The sequence below is a fragment of the Apodemus sylvaticus genome, chromosome 21, assembly GCF_947179515.1.
Source record: "Apodemus sylvaticus chromosome 21, mApoSyl1.1, whole genome shotgun sequence".
Lineage (NCBI taxonomy): Eukaryota > Metazoa > Chordata > Mammalia > Rodentia > Muridae > Apodemus > Apodemus sylvaticus.
In genome coordinates, this window is record NC_067492.1 from 22,777,202 (window position 1) to 22,797,067 (window position 19,866).

Consider the following 19,866-nt stretch of genomic DNA (forward strand, 5'->3'; position numbering starts at 1 on the left):
CTCAGGGCCTTTAACCATGAGGTCTACAAGTAAGCTAGGCCCTGTGTCCAGAGTTTTATAGATCTGTTTCATTTAATTCACACAGCCCAGGAGCACCTGTTCTGTAGCAAACAATGAACTTGAACTCCTGTCCCTCCTGCTTCTAGCTTCCTAGTTTTGTGGTTAAATGGGTAAACCAACACACTGAGCTTAGGTTTCTCCTTACAAAGCTGTAATTTATATTAAATATGTTATTACTTATTATCTATTTGTAAGTGCATGTGTATCTGTGTGTGTGCCTGAGGAGGTCAGAGGTATACCAGATCGGCTGAAGCGGAGTCACAGGTAGCTGTGAGCTGCCTGATATGGGTAATGGAAATTAAACTTCGGTCCTATGCAAGAACAGCACATGGTCTTCACTACTGAGCCATTTCTCCAGTCTCTTAAATCGGCTTAATTATTGTTAAATAATTTTAGAGTTGTAGAAGATTTTAATATAGAATCCCCATATTCCCCTCACTCAATCTTCCCAGTTTTTAACAATTTACATTAATAGTGATATTGAGTAGGGACACAGTTTAGTGCAGACTAGAACAGGTAAAGCTCTAGGTTCAACCCCCAATTCCAAAAGGAAAAAAAACAGCAACAAGAACAACACAAGGGTAGGTTCTTGTTCTGTAGCCCAGGCTGACCTTGAACTCATGATCCACCTGCCTTGCTTCCTAAATGCTGGGATTCTAAGTATTCAACACTAGGCCTGCCTTGTTCCTTGAGTGGCTGGTGATGGTGCCCAGGGCCTTTCCTGTGCTGACTGCTGAGCTGCACCCAGCCCTGGGGAGCTCAACAGACAAAACCCGCAAACCTTTCTTTTGTTCGTTTCTTTCTCTCTCTCTTTCCTTTTCATCCTCTCGTTCTTTTCTTTCCTTTTCTTTCTTTCTTTCTCTTTTCTTTTTTGTTGTTGTTGTTTTGTTTGCGGTTATTTGGTTTTTCAAGACAGGGTCACTCTGTGTATGTAGCCCTGGCTGCCCTGGAAGTCACTCTGCAGACCAGGCTGGCCCTGAACTCAGAGATTCATCTGCCTCTGCTTCCTGGTAGTAGGATTAAAGGCGTGCACCACCACCACTGCCACCCACCTAACACAAATGTTTCTTTTTTTTTTTTTTTTTTTTTTTAAAGATTTATTTATTTATCATATGTAAGTACACTGTAGCTGTCTTCAGACACCAGAAGAGGATGTCAGATCTCTTTACGGATGGTTGTGAGCCACCATGTGGGTGCTGGGATTTGAACTCATGACCTTTGGAAGAGCAGTCGGTGCTCTTACCCGATGAGCCATCTCTCCAGCCCCACACAAATGTTTCTTAAGCAGGCTTTCCACAAGAGCTGTGTCTTGTTGAGAATTTATACTTCCTTTAATTCTGTGACTCGTCAGGTCATAGCACACATGTCTGAGAACTCCATCACTGCACTCTGCTCCTCTAGAGAAGCTCTGTAACTCAGCCAGACCCTTCTCCCTGCTTCCTTTGAGTCACTATTAGCCACAGTCCCAATATCCATTTTCTGCCTTCTTTTTTGCTAACTAAACTTTAATTTTCTTCTAAGCAGAAATGTGCCAGCTAAGTACATCGATGCACCTTACAGTGGGGCATGGTTAGGAAAGCATCATGGCTACTGAGTAAAACAAGAGTGACCTGGGGCGGGGTAGTGGAGGTGATGCTAGGAAACTGTCGGTTCCAGAGGCCACAGCCACAGCAGCCAGCGCTGTAGCCAGGAGACAAAGGGCCGAGACAGTCCCAGATACACAGGCCCTGCTGTGGCTGAGCTGCTAGGAAATCCTTGGTTCCTGTGACTCGATAAAAACAAATCTTTACTTGTTGAGGCCACTATAGTCACGCTTTTAAAGCCTGTTCATGCCACATGAGTTCATCCCATCCAACCCTTACCACAGGCGAGGCGCACACGAGGGTGGAGAGGCGCAGCTGAGGGTGCAGATCAGGGAAGTAACCCTCTGGAAATTCAGCCGCCAGGCTGAACAGCAAGGAGGTGTTTATGGAGAAAGCAGGGCTGTGCAAGGTGGGCAGGGGATGAATGAGAGGGCCGACATGTACAAACAGGCACAGCAGCCCGACGTGGTAAATATAAAAAGCTTCTCTGTGTGGTAGAACAATCACTCTCACAATGGCTTCCTGGAGGTTTGCTTAAATACTGATGATGTGGAAGGCACAGAGAAGTCTGTGTATGCCAGCAAGTGAATTATTAATGCAGGCTCTATCTGAAGTCAGCTGGGAAGGCGGGTCCATTAGAAGGAAGCAAGAAATTAATTTGAGGTCACTCAATCTAAGCACACATTTGGATGCATAAACTTTCTTCCTGTATTGGCTATACACCAGGGAGAGATCCAATCAAACCCACTTGAAGGGAGAAAAAAAGTGTAATTCATGCCACAACGGAAGTATGGAGTGAACGCGGACCTGGCAAGAAGGCCAGTCTCTTAACTGAAGCCTCCTGTACCTAAGCATGACCAGGAAGTGAGGCAGAGAGACAAGTCACCGGAGTTCAGGCTGCAGAGCACGGTGCCTGTGCTCCAGGGAGAGAATGCCAGGGCCCAAGGCCTCTGTGAGCTGTGTGCTTTTCCTGCAGCAGTTACTGTGCAACTCTCTAATGCACTGCAGAGACTCTTACTGGAGACACGAATGATCCCATTTTCTTGCTATGAGAACTCTGTTGACTAGCTCCTAAGAAAAAGGGCTGAGCTGGACCTGTATGGGAAGACTGGATAACAGGACAACATAAGGAAGGGCAGGCAGGCTCACCTCAGTCGCTTTCTGGCTGAGTCCCCGAAGCAGCAGCACAACCACGTGGACTGCAGCTCTGCGCACTTGAACGTCAGTGTCTGTCTTAGCCACAGCAATCAGGCAGGCTGTCACCTAGGAGGGTGATGGGAGAAGTCAATAGGAATCAGGGTTGCACAATTACCTATAGGCCTCCAACTGTGCTTCAATCCCATCCTCAGGAGCAGTCTGGCTTAGAGAGGGGCGGCTTCGTTCCTCATGGCCACTGAAGAAGCTGAGATCGAGTGGCAGAGGCCTTGGTGTAGACAAGCTTTTCTGGAAAAGTCAGAACCTGATTGGAAATTCACTGGAAAACCAGTGAGTGAAAAGGCATACATGTCTACAAAATGTATATTTCAAAAAAGGAAAGGTCAAAGTGCAAGTATCTCTCTAAATGTGGGGAAAGGTGCTGGGAGCTCATCTTTAGAACCTCAAGTCAGAGGGAGGCAGGATGGCAGCTGCCTGGACCTAAGACGGAGCTTCAGCGGGCCCGGCTGATGGACGCCTTGGCACAAGGTCAGGAGGACAGACTCCTTCCCCTCTGCATGTCCACCCAGTCCTGCAAACCTAGTGTTCACTCCAGGAAGTCAAGTACGAGGAGGACCTGAGTGACATGGGCTCACACAGGAAAGGAGGGGAGAGAAAGAGAAGGGGGATGGGGTGCGGATGAGGGGAAGGTGAAGGAAGAGGGAGAGGGAGTAAGGGAGAGGAGGAGGGGGAGAGGGAGAAGAGAAGGGGAGGGGGCGGGGGAGAAAAGGGGCGGGGAGGGGAGGGGAAGAGGGGGAGAGGGAGAAGGAGAGATTGATTCTGCCCGAGTCTCTCCCTTTGTGGAACAGATCTTTCAGCACTCAGGCCCTTAGACAATTCTATCTCAGAAAGGAAAGACTAAAAATTACTTGTAGAACATGGTGCCGAGGGCCAGTTAAACGGCTCGGAGTGGAGGGTGAGCTGCTCAAGCCTGGAGCCCTGAGCCCTGTCTCTGAAACTCAAATAAAGGGGAAAGGAAAGAAGTGATGCCTGAAAACTGATCTCTCTCTCTCTCTCTCTCTCTCTCTCTCTCACACACACACACATACACACACACTCACACAGAAATACACACACACACACACACTCATACACACACACACTCTCTCACACACACTCGTGTGAGAAATACACACACACTCACACACACAATAGTGCCATATATACATAACTAATAATTATATGTAACAAAAGCTCTGTTGGTAAACTGCATGTTGTACAAGCATGAGGACCTAAGTTTGAAACTGGAACACACACAGAAGATAGAGGAGGGAGAGAACAAGGGAATGGGGGGGGGGGGAGAGTGAGGGAGAGACAGACAGACAGACAGACAAGAGACAGAGAGAGATTTTCTAATCCTGTTCCAGCTATCCTACCACTGTTTGTCATAAGCAGCAAATACTGTAAAACTTCAATAAAGAGACATTAACAGTAACGACAAGCTTTTCTGAGGCACTCAGCAAGTTTCAAGATGAAAACATGACTTTTGTGTGCCACGTGGCAATAACAAGCTGTGAGTTTGTCCAAATTATTCAGTTGGTTTCTCACACAGTTTTGCTATTAGGTTTTCATTGTGTGCTTGTACTTTTTGGCTAACAGTGGAGGGAATTCTAGCCATGATAAGAAAATAGCCAGACCGTGTATTAGAAAACATGTATAAATACTTATTATGTTCAAAGGACGGGGAATGCAGGCACAATGAGGAAACGGGCTTGTGTAGAAATTTTAACTATGCAGGTTGTATTTTTCACAGCTTTCAAACAGTTGGGCAGGGTTCAAAGTGTCTAATTAATCAGTGATGGCAGAGAGATTAGGAGGAGGAGGCTTGTTCTAGAATATAATTGCATCTGTGATGCACTGGCACTCCATCAAGTCGCGCATCCATTACACAAACGTGCAGTCTGGAAGGGAAGACAAACCCCAGAGAAACCGCAACCCACGGGGAGCTATTGTTCATAAGAGCCAGTAAGCTACTTCTCTGCTTTGGACCTGGACTCCAACCCCAAGGCCAGCAGGAGCAACTTCCATGCCCCTGGCACTAACGGCAGAAGCATTTTAGTCCTAAGAGGAATTCCTTGGGCAACCTCCAAAGAGGCAACAATATAATAGCTACCTCTACTTTCAAGCTTAGTATTTACAAGGTAGGAACTGAAGGTGGAGAAACAAGTCACAGCTAGGTTGTGCCTTCCCAGACACATGAAAGTTCTCCTTACTTGCTTTCCTAACACAGGAAGCCAACTGAGAGCAATCTTGCAAGCCAAGGCTCCTAAGTGCTTGTCTCTGCCTCTCAAGATTTAGCTTGAGACCCATGATTCCGGCTTGGGAGAGCATGGTTCCCCTTTCAGAACCCCACTGGTGCCTCCCTGTGCCTCAGTTCTCAGTGTGAGCCTAGCCCCCCTGATAAGCTAGCATCTGGATATCCAGGGAGAAGCATCCTGGTTGGAAAAGTGCTTTCTCTTCAAATTAATTCTTCAGTTCCTATGGTATCCTGAAGGTAAAGTGGAAAGAACTGTGTTCCTATAGGGACTGCTGGGATGACTGGCCACAGCAGGCCAATCACTGTCTGGGACCTGAGATCAGAAGAGGCCCATGAACCGTCTTCAATACCTCTGCAGACAGGACCACATCCTACGAACATGGAATGGCTCATCAAGGCCCTGAGATTTCTGTACGGCCTGTGTCGTTTAACGGCTGACACAGCTCCTCCTGCTCAGGCCAGGCCCCAGGCCCAGCTCACATGCTGCCTCCTGCAGGCTGCTGCCATGAGCTTCTGTCTAACACCAGACACAGGGACACTACAAGGCTGTCACCTTCATGGCTTGTCTGTCACCTCCAACTCTCCAACTCCAAGGACAGACTCAACATTGCCTTCCATCCTAAAAGCCTTGGTGAACCACAATATGATGTAAGGTTTTATGAATTTATGAATTTATAATTTATCAATTTATGAATTGATATAATATTACCACTTTCCACATCTAAGTTCTCCCCTAGGGCAGAAATCTGTTTTGTATTAATTCATGACACTTGCCCTGAGAATCAGTGTACATATTCTAATAAATAATACTGCTGAAGGCTTTCTCTTCACAGGTTGAATCATGGAAAACCATCACTCCCCAAACAGCTGGCACACACCAAGTGTAAGTAAGACTATGCAAATGTAACCAACAAAATGGCAAAACTACCAATAACTGACTTTGGACAATCCAGGAAGGAGGCTACTAGAGTTGGAGTATGAACCAAGAAAACATGACTTCAATGTCCCCACTGTCTTCTTTCCTTTCCCCAAAGCTTTGTTTGTTAAAATTCAGTTAGTGTGCTAACGTGTCTGAACTCTGTCCATTGGGGAACTACAAACCAACATTTACCATGAACACACCTTACTCACGAAATCTGCTAGGAACCACGATGGTGACCTGAGCTTCTTAAGGGCTCTCCAAGCGTCACTGTCTCGTCTCAGGGACCCTGTCATGTATGAAACTGCCCTGATGGTGCAGACGCTTCTGTTGGGGACCCTCAGTAGGCATGACCTTGCCGGAGGAAGTGTATCAGTGGGGGGCAGGCTTTGAGTTTTCACCTTTACCATTTCCAGGTTGCTCTCTTTATTATATGCTTATGGTTCAAAATGTGAGCCTTGCTGGATGTGCTGCACATGCCTTTGATCCTAGCACTTGGGGGGCAGAGACATGCATATCTCTGTGAGTTCTACTCCAGCCTGGTGTACACAGAAAGTTCTAGGACAGCCAGGGCTGTCTCAAAAAAAAAAAAAAAAAAAAAAAAAACTAAAAAAGGAAAAAAGCTAAGATGTAAGCCTTCAGCTTCCTGCCACTGTGCTTTCAGTCCACCACCACGGACTCTCGCTCTCTTCACTTGTAAGCCCAAATAAACTCCTTCCTATGTATGTTAATGTCATGTTTTATCACAGCAATAGAAAAGTAATTACTATAAACAGTAACCTGGTACCAGACTTCACAGCCCAAGTATGTGGAATTTTGTGCATTTATTTAAGTAGACTGTTCAAAGGCTTTTCGCCTGGGGCACTAAAATCACATTACTTCACACAGTGTGATAAAGATGAAAGAGCCTATCAAGCTCTGGTTTCAAGCAACACAGTGTTTAACGTGAACAAGAAATTGTGGAAAAAATGATAATGTACGCTAAAACAGGCTAAATCTTGACATCAACAAAGAAGAAAAACTTGAATTCCCAGTATGAAGATGGAAGAGCTGAACCTCCTCTTTCCCTCCCTGCCAGCCAACACCATATAAATACAAAATGCTCCCAAATCTGGTTCACTGATAAATTAGTACAGTTCTCTTCAGATGCCACAGCCAGAGAGGCAAATGTCCCCAGAGGAAAGACCATCGGAGGTTTCATGGCTAGTTCAGCTTTCTAACAAAGTAGACTGAGTATCTACCTCCTCCTCCTAACACTTACCAGAGTGACATCTACATAGGGTCCCAGCTCTGTGCTCGCTCTCTGTGTTTGGTCTGCTGAATCGTTTTCTCGTCTGTCCATTTTATACTCTACTGAGATTTCTTGACAGAAAGGCTCTTTTGTCTACATATGCTAATGTTCCAAGCAAGTGACCAATGCTTAGGAAGGAGAATTGTGGAGGGACAACATGTCCGTCTTAACGTCAAGTTAAGTTCCTTCTCTATCCATGCTGGAGGCTAGGAACCTCTCAGAGAAGAGGTTTCAGAAGCCTTCATTAGATGCTGAAGAGCTACTGAAGATGTCGCAGTAATCTGGAACAAATCAGATCACCTCACTTCTGCTCTGTCTTCTCATCTCGCACAAAAGAAAATCCCCCCAAAACAAACAAACAAAACCAAAACGAACCAAAAAAGTCAGGCGGTGGTGGCACACGCCTTTAGTCCCAGCACTTGGGAGGCAGAGGCAGGTGGATTTCTGAGTTCCAGGCCAGCCTGGTCTACAGAGTGAGTTCCAGAGCAGCCAGCGCTATACAGAGAAACCCTGTCTGGGAAAAAAAACAAGAAAAAGAAGGCCCAAAGACAGTGCGTGCAAGGCCTCTGTGGACTAGCCACTACCTTGCCAGCACCAGCTCCTACTCTTCTTTCTCTTGCCCTCCCCTCCTCAAGGCCTTATCTGTCCTCCAGCTGCACAGAGCACCTTTCTTTACATCTTTGCTCAAATGTCACTCAGCAGAAAACTTTGCTTGTCCATGTCATTTGTGTCCATCAACAAACTTCCTCTTATCTCAATAGATATAACTTCCTAGTGACTTGCCGTTGTGGTATGACATATTTATTTATCTATCTGTGCGCCTAGACTCCAGAGTGTCAGATCTATGAGGACAGAGATTTTTCCTGTGCTCATATCTGACTCTTACCATCCAGCACATAGCTTGGCTGTAGGCCCAATTGGCACAGAGTATGTGTTCAAAATATGTCTACTGAATGACCTACTAAAGAATCCACAGCTGCAAGGTAGTGATGGCTCATGCCGTTAATCCCAGCACTTGAGAGGCAGAGGCAGGCAGATCTTTGAATTCAAGGCCAGGCTGGTCTACAAAGTGAGTTCCAGGACAGCCAGGGCTATTACAAAAAGAAACCCTGTCTCAAAAACACAAAAACTAAAACAAACAAACTAAAAAAAAAAAAAACCCTAAAACCTGAAAAATAACTAATAAAAAGAAAAATCAACAGTTAAGCAGTGTCTTATTAGTTATTTCTTTCATTGCTGAGACCAAATATCTTCCAGGAACAACTTAGAGAATAAAGATTCATTTTGGCTCATAGCTTAAGGAAGAATACAGTCTCTCATTGCAGAATGGCATGGAGACAGGGACACGAGGCAGCGTCACATTGCAGCCACAGTCAGGAAGTAGACAGATGAACGAAGTCATTCAACTATTTCCCCCCTTTCTCTTTTCATTCAGTCTGAGACTCCAGCCCATAGGGCGAGTCTTCTCTTCTCAGTTAAGAAACACCTCACTGATACCTCTGAATGTGTCTCTAGAGAGTTATAAATCCCAGGAGGCTGACAATGAAGATTAACTACAAATATAACTCCACAGACAGAGATCTACCTCTGCCTGCTGGTGCTGGGATGAAACCACCGCTAGGCTAAACACACTGCTTTAAAATCACAGTATTTCAGCCGGGTGGTGGTGGCGGTGGCGCATGCCTTTAATCTCAGCACTTGGGAGGCAGAGGCAGGCAGATTTCTGAGTTCGAGGCCAGCTTGGTCTACAGAGTGAGTTCCAGGACAGCCAGGGCTACACAGAGAAACCCTGTCTCGAAAACAAACAAACAAACAAACAAACAAATAAATAAATAAATAAAAAATTACAGTATTTTACCTTCTGTCCTCAAAGGATCAAAGCCATGTCATAAGGCAAAGTACAACCAATTCATCTCCAAGACTCTCTAAAGTCTTAACAGTTCTACCATTATTCAAGCCCAAAGTCTCATTTAATACTTTTTTATGTGAGCCCCCATAAAACAAAACAAACAAAGCAAAACAAAAAAGAAAAGAAAAACGTACGTCTAAGATACAATAGCACAGGTTAAACACTTATGTTCCCATACGGAAAAATGAAAGAATATTCAGAAAAGACCAAGCAAACCTGAAAGTTGTCAGAACAAAACTAAAGCCTGGCTCTACATCTGGCATCTTGGGACCCTTAGTGACATCAAGCCAATGGACTTGGGAGCCCCCATCCTCCAGTTCTATCACAAGCAGTTCTTCTTCGACTGAGTCTGCTCTGAGCCTGAGCTTTCCTTGGTGGACAACCCAGGGTCCTGTATCTCCAACATCATGGGTTTCCATTTCAATTTAGAATTCCCCTTCACAATTTTTCCCAAAGACCTGTGAGGTCCTCCTTGCAGGGAATCCCACCCCACCAACCCTGGCTTTAGTGACTCTGAAACCTTGGTATATCCTTGAATGACAACTTGAATTTTGCAAGTCTATGGATGATGTCATCAAGTGTTGCTGCCAGCCTGAGACCCAGAATGTCTCTTCTATTTGGCCTCTGAGGGACCTTGGAAGGCCCTTCTCTGGGTGGTCAGGCTTACCACAGCAAAGGCTCCACTTCTTGGTATCAATTGTCTGTATTTGCCCTTGTGACAAAACACTTAACAGAAGCATCCTAAGGGAGGAAGGATTGACTTTGGCTCATAGTATAAGAGAGGCTACAGTCCATTACAGTGGAAGGCGTGGCGGAAGATGAAGAAGGTCCTGCTCCCTCTGCAGTCAGGAAGCAGGCAGATGATTGATGGTGCTCAGTTGGTTTCTGCTTTGTCTCTTTTTATTCAGCCCGAGATCATAGGAGGGGACCACCACATTCATGGCTGGTCTTCCCTTCTCTGCTCAATCTCCTGGAAATACCCTCATAGAAACAAACAACCAGAGGGGGCTGGAAATGCGTTCAAGTTGACAATGAAGATTAGCCATCAGAGTGGAGCATACTGTAATTCAAGCATCTTGAAAGCTGTGGCAGCCTAAAAATTCAATGGCTGGGGATACAGCTCGGGGAGAGACTCACCTTGCATATGCCAGGTTCTGGGTTCAATCCCTACCTCTGTGTGTGTCTCTGTCTCTGTCTCTCTCTCACGCACACACACACGCACACATGCACAGGAAAGATCCTCCACTCTTTCCAAGTGAATGACTAAAGAAGGGCTCAGAGGATAAAACTCTAACCTGGCAGGTCTCCAAGCATGTTCAAACTTGCAGTCCACCTGAGGTAGCTGGTTTGGCACTGATGACAAGGCAAGCGTGGGATGCTACAGAGAAGAACATCTAAGAGGAGCAGGTAGAAATTATATGGGAGGGAAACACCTAGTTTTTCAAATCAGAGGGAATGCATTGCTGTCTGAAGGTTTAGGGTTTTTTGTTTGTTTGGTTGGTTTTGTTTTTGTTGTTTTTATTTTTTGTTTGTTTTTTGCCAAATTCAGGCTCTATTAAGACAAGAGCTGCTGTCTGTGGCTTTTCTCAAATGGCAATACTGTTTAGTTTCAAGGCACAAAGGCAATCTTATAAGTAAGCTGAAACGTTTGCAAACCAATTCAGGAAAATGGTAAAGAGGGTGAATCCTGGAACTGCCTACATTTAAATCCCAGCCCTGCCACCTGCTCCCTTGGTAACTTGTTTAGTCTTTCTGTGTCTCTGTTTCCTCGGTTAGCACTAGATTGGTTGACATATGTAAGGTAAGGTATTAAATGCCCACTGTTATGACTACTTTCAAACTTGTAGGAACTAGTCTACCCAGATAGCCTTCCTGTCCTCTGCAGTTGCCATTAATCAGGTAACACAGTACCCACCACATGCCAAGAACTAAGAAAGAAACTAGAGGATATGAGAAGGTGAATGAAGAATCACCCTGGGGTTCAGGGACGCAGCTCTGTAGGAGAATGTTCGGCTAGCCTGTGCAAGGCCCTAGATTTGATATTCAGCACTGTAAGAGAAAGAGGAGGAGGAGGAAGAATAAGAGGAAGAAGAGGTGGAGGAGGAGGAAGAGGAAGAAGAGGAGGAGGAAGAGGAAGAGAACAAAGACAGTATCTTGTTCTACCCTTTTTATGCTTGTATCTTATTAATAATCATGAAAGTTTTGGGATAAATGCAGTCAAAAGATACAGGTCTCTAGAACCTGTACTTGAGGTTTCAGATGCTCAAACCAGATCCAGTGTTTCTCTCTCTCTTCCTTCCTGCTGCTGTCCAATCCAGATGAAGAACTCTCAGCTACCTCTCCAGCACCATGTCTTCCTGTGTGTAGATGTTTCCCACTGTGACAATAGTGGGCTAAACCTCTGAATTGTAAGCTAGCCCCAGTTAAATGTTGTCTTTTATAAGAGTTGCAGTGGTCATGGTGTCTTCTCACAGCGACAGAAACCCTGACTGAGTTAGTCAGGGACTTCTCCCACGCCTCAGCACCTCTCAGGGATCTGCCGTGGACTCACTGGTGACTATGCTCCACTAGATCCCTCAGGCCCAGATACAGGTAAGATTTTTATCTTTAGTCCTTAACAAAAGGCCCACAGAAGGCACTGGCAACCCCACTCTTCATTGCCTAGCTGTTCACCTCCATCACTGTCCCCACCAGCCTACCCCAAAGGACCAAGACCGTCCTTAAAGAAAATGAAGCCTAAATACTCAAAGACAAAATGTTTGTATTTAAACATCTCCTCCCCAGCTATCTGACAGCTAATCTTGATTGTCAACCAGATGTAGTTTAGAATTGCAATGGAAACAAAACCTCTAGGCTGCACTTCTAGAGTGGAGAAGAGGTACTCTACGTGAGGGCAGCCCATTTCACAATGGGGCCAGACTGAATAAAAGCAGCAAGCAAGCAAACAACACTGTCTTTCTGCTTTCCTGTCTGCAGAGGCAATGTGACCTCATGCTCTTGCTGCAGTGCCCCACCAGGACAGCCTGTGAGCCACAATAAACCCTCTCTTAGATCAGGGCTAATGTGTGGGAGTCAGTCCTTCCCTTCTTTCACATGGGTCCTGGGGTTAAAAGATCATTAGACTCTGAAACAGCATCTTGGCCTTCTGAGGTGTCTTCATTGGCCCACCCGTGAATATTCCTGACTGCTGCCTCCTAGTGTGGCATCTCTATGAAGATAAGCATGGTTGTGTATTTTGAAGAATGAGATGTCTTAGAAAACTGCTTGGGCATGTCATAGGCTCCCAAGAAAAGCCATTGAATAGATCATTACATGAAACCAAGATGCCATTTTATCACACTGTAGCAAAACCAAGCAATAACAGCAAACAAACAACAACAACCACAAACAAACAAACAAACAAAAATAAAGCCCAGTGGATCCAGAGTGTAAATCATTTGCTCAAGTTCTGAAACAGGTCAGTAAAGGATCAAGCTGGGCCCCAGTTTCCCATTCCCTAGAAGGCTTGGTAATTTGGTTTTCTGTCCACATGTCAAGGGGTCTCCAATAATGAAAAGAGAAACAAAATCTGACACTTCTTAGGTATTATAAAGAATAGCTTACACTGTTACATGCTGTGACATCGTTAAGAGAAAGGGAATAGGCCAGCAATTAAGGAAGCAGATTAAACTGCTCTTTAAGTCTGGAATCACAATGTCCAGGAACTGTTTGGCCTCATAGTTTTACAACAAGAATGGTTTCTGGCAGCTCTGACCTGGCCACTGGGTACCTGTGAGACCAAGGAGGGCCATCAGGAGTATTTGTCTAAGACTTTTTGGTAAACAGAAATGACTCCCAAGATGATCCAGGCAATGAAGAAATGGTTGGTCTAGCTCATCCTCAAAGCTCCTTCAGATTCATCAACTGTACCAGAATCTTTCTAACAATTCACTGGTTGTTTTTATACAAGGGTGAGGAAAATGGAACTTGAGACTCTTTAACCATACAGGCTGAGCACCTCTTGTCTAAAAAAAGGAAGGTAGAAAAGAAGGCCTTGGGTGTGGTGTTGGCTATTCACTCCATGAAGTACCTTCCCTGCGGTGGGCTCCTCCTGAAAATGTTATAAAGCCCTCAGGGAAGGAAAGGCCCAGGCCTAAGGAGCTCCAGCAGCCCAGGCCCTGTCCCAGACCTCCCTAACAGTCATAAAGTGTCTAGCCTAAGCCACTGTCACAAAGTCATCTCCAGCCCCTTAGTAGGACCATCCCCAGATTATGTGAGTTTAAGGTGAAAAAGTCTGAACAAAAGCCACCAATCTCTGAACTTCTCACAGAAACCCACCAATCCCTCAACAGGAAAACCCACTAATCCCTGAGCATCCCCCAGCTCAGCACTTGAGATCCCACCAATCCTCATGCTAGAAAGCTCCACCCCTAAGAAAGCTCCACCCCTGAAGAGAGCCTATATAAAGATTGTCCGCTCAGTTCCCTGCTGTCTGCTCCTTCCTAGGAGCAGAGGCAGCCATCCCTGGATGTCTCCTTCCACACTCTGGACCCTCCAATAAATCTTATGAGATTTACTGTCTGGTAGAACTCTCTTCTCAGAAGTCAGGGAGCAATGAAGGGAAGAAGGGAAGCCGCGGGCAGGGGCTACTGAGCTCTTCGGCTCGGCTGGGGATTCCCTCCTCTGGGAGCTCCTCGGCTCGGCTGGGGATTCCCTCCTCTGGGAGCTGTGACACCTCTGCGGGAAAACCTCCTATGGAAAGCTTTTCATAATATCTAGAAATAAATAAAACTTAAAAATGCACCAAGTTGAGAAGGAGGAGTCTAAATGGACAGCCCGGAGAGGTTAAATGACTGATTTGTCCAGTCAGAGGAAGGCAGTGGAGGATGGGAAAGACCATGGATCTCCTGACTCAAGGTCCCACACATTCATTAGCACCGTCTCCCAGAAACCAGCCTCTGGGAGACAGAATCTGCATCCAGTACCTCATGCACCACGGGGCCCAGCAGGAAGTGCAGGTGCTGGCACAGCTCGCCCAGGTTGGCTAAGCTGCTGGCCCTGTGTGCAGCATCTGCATCTCTCACTCCCCGCAGGAAGGTGTGGATCAAAGGTTCCCGGTATTTTGAGACCATGTCCCCTGTAGGAAAAGAAAAAACATCAAATTCTGTTATCACTTCACCTCTACTGTGGTGGAACAGAGACATTGCCGTGGCATCCTGCACGATGCCTGACATGTTACAATGGGCATACACAACCACTAAAAGCTGTGCTCAAAGCTTGGCACGATGGTTCATGGTGTGATATAGCACTCGGAGGATGAGAAAGTTCCGGTGTTCAAAGTCGGCTGGAATCCGCAGTTGGCTTCAAGGTACCCTGGGCTACGTGCAGAGATGTCTGTTGGATACACTAATGTTCTTTAGATATAAAAATTAATAAAGCATCCTTTTACCTTTAAGAGCCTAAAGTTGAGATGCTGGGTGCAGACAGATAAGTGCTGACAGCTGTGCTAACACTCTCCGTGACGGTCTGTGTCTCACTCTGCCCTGTTTACATCAACGTGGACTCTGCCACAGTCTGTTGTCAGCATAGAACAACAGAACATACTCAGGGCTGAGGACAGAGCTCAGATGGGAAAGTACTTGTCTGGCATGCACATAGCTCTGTGTTGGATCCTTAGCAATGACTGAAAGAAACTCAATGTGGTCAAGACCTGTAACCCGGGACTCAGAAGAGGCAGGAAGATCAAAGATTCAAGGTGATCCTCAATTATATAGCAAGTTCAATGCCTAAATGAAAATAAAACTGAAGGAAAACTGACCATGTAGTACCATAAAGATGCACTGATCAGCTATTTATCTATTTATTTAGAGATGCTCTGATCAGTAATTGATTGGTTGGTTGATTGATTGATTGATTGATTGATTGAAAAAGAGTTTCTCTATGTAAACTGTTCTGGAACTTACTGTGTAGAACAGGCTGAGCTCAAACTCAGAGATCTACCTGCTTCTGCCTCCTGAGGACTGGGATTACAGGCATGCCCTACCACTGCCCAGTTCTGACCAGTAATTTGGTTTCTTTTCCAGTAAGAACAGCGACATCATTATCATCAGGAGTATAAGCAGTATTATTTTATTTTATGGGAAGAGCCTGCATGGATATCTGTGTATTACTCACGACTCAGCTCACTCAGTTGATCACTGCTCATTTCATACTAAGGATTTGAGATAACTGACAATAGCAGCATTGAAATCAGTCACTATTAAAATAAATCTTTGAGACAGACTTTCATCCAGCCCAGGCTGTCCTCAAACTCCCTCAACAGTTGAGAATGCCCTTGACCTTCTGACCCTCCTGCCTCTTCCTTCCAAATGCTGGAATCACAGAGACGTGCTCCCTATAGCGCCCAACTTATGTGGTGCTGGAGATCAAGCCCAGGGCTTCATGCGTGCCCAGCAACTTTTCTACCAACTGAGCGACATTTGCAGTCCTAAAATAAATATTTTACAACTCTACAGTAAGTGAGGACTGCAGACATCCCAAGCTAAGTATACTTATTGCAAATGAATTCAAAATTTAGTTTAGTAATTCTTGGTAGCTAAGTCAGAAAGGGAAACAAAGCTCTCATTATCCAATAAAAGAAGGAACAAAATTTACTAGAAGAGAAGAACCAAAGGATGAATACTAAGGAGTCTTATCAGCTCAATCAGCAGCTCTTTTTTCAGGGGGAGGGATGAGTGTCACTGGCAGGGTGTCACTGGTAACTACACTAAGGCTTCACATGTGCCAGACAAGCATTCTCCACTGAGCGACACTGCCAACCCTGATAATTCTTAAATACAGCACGAACAGTGCTGGAGAGCTGGCCCAGGTTAGAGGTGTGCACTGCTCTTGCAAAGGGCCTGTGTTCAGACCCCAGCACCCCCTCAGGTGGCTCACAGCTGCAGGCAGCTCCACTTGTGGGGCCTCCAACACCTTTTCTGGCCTCTGTGGATACCTGCACTAATGTGCATATACCAGCATAATTAAAAATATAATTAAAATCTTAAAAATACAGTAAGAAGAAGAAGAGTAGGAAGAGGGGGAGGAGAAAAAGGAGAAGAGGGATTGTTGAAACTTCCTGCTCTTTAAACTGTAGAGTACTTCTGTGCAAGTTTTGCATCTAACAGTACAAAATCCAAATAAGTTAAACGTGCCAAAATATAGGAACCTAATATTTGTATATTATTTTTTAAAGATTTCTTATTACTATTTTAAAATTATATGTATAGGAGTGTCCATGTGTGCATATATGCACTGTGGAGTACAGAAGAGGGTGCTGGGTCCCTCGGAGCTGGAGTTACAGGTGGCTGTGAGCCACCATGTGTGTCCTGGGAACTGAATTTGTGTCCTCTGCAAGAGCGGCAGACACTCTTACCACCCAGTCATGTCTCCAGCCTCTTAAAATGTTTTTTTATCTTGACTTAGGGCACACATTAGTAAAGCGGCTTCAAAATCAACTTATGTATGTATGTATGTATGTATGTATGCATGTATGTATGTATGTATGTGTTTCCTTTGTTTTGTTTTGAGATGGGGGGGGTCTCCCTATGTAGCCCTGGCTGTTCTGGAACTCACTCTGTAGACCAGGCTGGCCTAGAACTCAGAGGTCCACCTGCCTCTGTCTCCTGAGTACTGGATTAGAGGTGTGTGGTCCATTGCCCAGCTCCAAGTTACCTTTATAACTAACATTTGCTTTTTTAAAAAAAAAAAATAAGCTCAGTAATTTTCCTTTTTTGAAGAAAAATTTAAGCCGGGTGGTGGTGGCACATGCCTATAATCCCAGCACTTGGGAGACAGAGGCAGGTGGATTTCTGAGTTCGAGGCCAGCCTGGTCTACAAAGTGAGTTCCAGGACAGCCAGGGCTATACAGAGAAACCCTGTCTTGAAAAAAAAAACCAAAATAAAATAAAATAAAATAAATAATAAAAGAAGAAAAATTTAACTGGGTCAGTATCTTGCTATCCAGTATGACTCTTACATTTGCAGATTTTTTTTAAAATAATTTATTCATTTTTTATGTGCATTGGTGTTTGCCTGCATATATACCTGTGCGATGGTGTCAGATCTAGGTGTTATGGATGCTTGTAGCTGCTACATGGTTGCTGGCGATTGTCCTTGTCCTCTAGAAGAGCAGCCAGTGCTCTGAACCTCAGAACTCTCTCTCCAGCCCTCACACTTACACATTCTTTCACACACACACACACACACACACACACACACACACACACACACACACACAAGGACTTGCAAAAAAAGCTAAATCATATTTAGACACTTGTTAACCTTCTTAAAAACTAACAATAAAACCACTATTTCTATTAGAAGCTTGGGAGGATAGGTCATATACTCAGTATTTCATACCTATTGGCCAACTCATTTAAATTGTAACTTAAAATCTGAAGCCCTAAGATACCCACTATTGTTCCTTGTCATCTGCATAAGCAACAAAGCACACTTATCCTATCCAGAAAGGGGCTTTCTTTGTTTCCTTCACCTAGACACCATGCTCCCAAGGCTTCATTCAATCTTCCTGGAGTCACCTGTCCCTAAAACCTTCCCAGACCTATTGTTTAGACAAGGGAGCATGAACACACCCCCAACCTGCCAGGGGCAAACATTTCACTGTTTTATTTTTGTAACCTTAACAATTTGCATGCCTTATGGGTTTCATGAAGGACCATTCTCAAATTTCCCACTCCTCCTTTCAGGAAATTCTCCCCACAGACATCAGCTACAGCCTATGACACACCTGGAAACTGAGGCTGGTGCGCAGGGCCCTACTTCCACAGCTCAGGCAAGCAATCACAACAAAGGTTGGGTAGGGTCCAGTCAGCCTGTCTGTTACTGCCCACATCTGAGGGTTTTTACTTCTGGAAATGGTAGTATCACCTGGCTATCTGCAACTCTCTTTTTCCCCTGAATTCAGCAATCACCTTACTAAGGTTTATGTTCAAGGAAATTACGGAAGAATTTAAATTTGTTTGAACAACTTCACAAAAACTTCATAAAAATAAAGTACTTTAGTAGGTGAAAAATTAAGCCCACAGTGCAAAGACAGCAGAGAAGAGTTAACGCTGTCTTGGACTTGCCCAACTAACACTGTCAAATAGTCAGAACCACAGTGTTTCACACGACTAAGTCAGTAACTGCAAAATGGAACAAGTACTTCTCCTCAGGCTGGATTCCCATTACTTTAGGCCAGCCAGGCACAGAGCTGTAGAGCCATGTGACGCTGCCGATCCAAAGTGGCAAACAGGAGACACGATAAGATCTGATCTGTCACCTGCTGCTCTGTCCTTGCTGTGATAAACTGACTTGTTGCCATGTGTCCCAGAATCAACACTGCAATTCTGTCAAGGTCACGAGAAAATCAGCCCAACATGGCATATCTAACAGGCAGGATTTCCTCCTTAAAAGCCATTTAGAAAATTAAACAATTTAAATGTAATTAACTTTTGACGGAATTCATCTTTTAAAAAAATCATGGGTAAATTTTGATCTATCAACAATTACGTTTTGGCCTTGAGCGTTCCTGCAGCTGGGGGAAAACCATTTCTTTTCCAGTTTCATTCTCCTTTTCCTTCCACACAGCTGCTAATAAAGAGGAGCTTGGTGTAGAACACCCAGTGCAGGCTAGGCAGCAGTGAGCCAGCGCTGTGTGCATCTGAAGCCTCGGTAGCTGCAAAAGGCCAGGTGCTCTTTACCCTTGTTTAAGCAACCAAGATTTTGAGGTAGGTTTAAAAACAAAAAAGCTCTAGCTTTGCGTCACAAATCACAAAAGTAAACTTGAAAAGAGGTTGCTCCCAGGCCAGCAAGCTACTTTCTAAAGCTGACTCTGGTTCCCAGGCAGAGGTCTCTCTCTCTGACAGGGACATTTACTTGGCTTCCCATTAGGAACAGCAGGAACTTCCGTTCTAAAACAAAGGGGCATGAACGTGGCCAACTGACTGCTCCACATCTCTGACATTTCAAGGTCCTTATAATCTTCATATTTCTTTGTTTAACTTTATAAGGCATGGGTAGGAGAGAGGCAGTGCTTAAGTCTTGAAAACAGTAATAAACACAAGGCACAATGGGAGTGAGAGGACCTTCAGTTCATGGACAGACATGAATTTCCACTCAACAGCCTGGGCAAAGGACTGGGATCCTACTCATTCCAGGCTGTAGAGAACAAGAGTCTCTACTTCTTTCTTAGTTTCTCAACTGAACATTTATGATTTCCTAACCATGGTTGAGGACAGGGCTGGTGAATGGCCCGTGAGAGCGCAAAGCCTACAGCCATCGTCCTCTGTCCTGATGGGGCTTGTCGGGCAGGCAAGTCACAGCAGTCACTGGGCACGGATGCTGGGAAGTCCCTGGATGGACTCCCCCACTGGTGTCTGCATGTCAGGTCCCACTCTGATGACTGGCCAGGTTTTCATTCACCTTGTCACCCTCTTTCATAAGGTAATGTAACCAAGAGGTGACCCTGAACCCTGGTGAGCTAGCTATGATTTCCAGGCTCCTTCCTGATTTTGTTCCAGGATGTCTTATTGCTTTATCACATGGACAGTGTAACAGAGTGATTCAGAAGCAGGTTGAATGCATACTCTGATGGGCTTCAGGGAGACCATGGCAAGATGCCCATGCGACAAA

General features: G+C 45.1%; 1 protein-coding gene across 3 annotated transcripts in view; it reads right to left on the minus strand.

The window, feature by feature from the left end:
* The window catches only part of Has3 (hyaluronan synthase 3), a 181,799-nt gene that overhangs the window by 53,989 nt on the left and 107,944 nt on the right, over positions 1 to 19,866 (minus strand). For all 3 annotated transcript variants that reach the window (XM_052166544.1, XM_052166543.1, XM_052166545.1), the window contains 2 exons: positions 14,178 to 14,329; positions 2,793 to 2,906 (listed from right to left, as the gene is read on the minus strand). In XM_052166544.1, the coding sequence (XP_052022504.1) occupies positions 2,793 to 2,906; positions 14,178 to 14,329 (266 nt within the window). The remainder of the gene's footprint in view (positions 1 to 2,792; positions 2,907 to 14,177; positions 14,330 to 19,866) is intronic.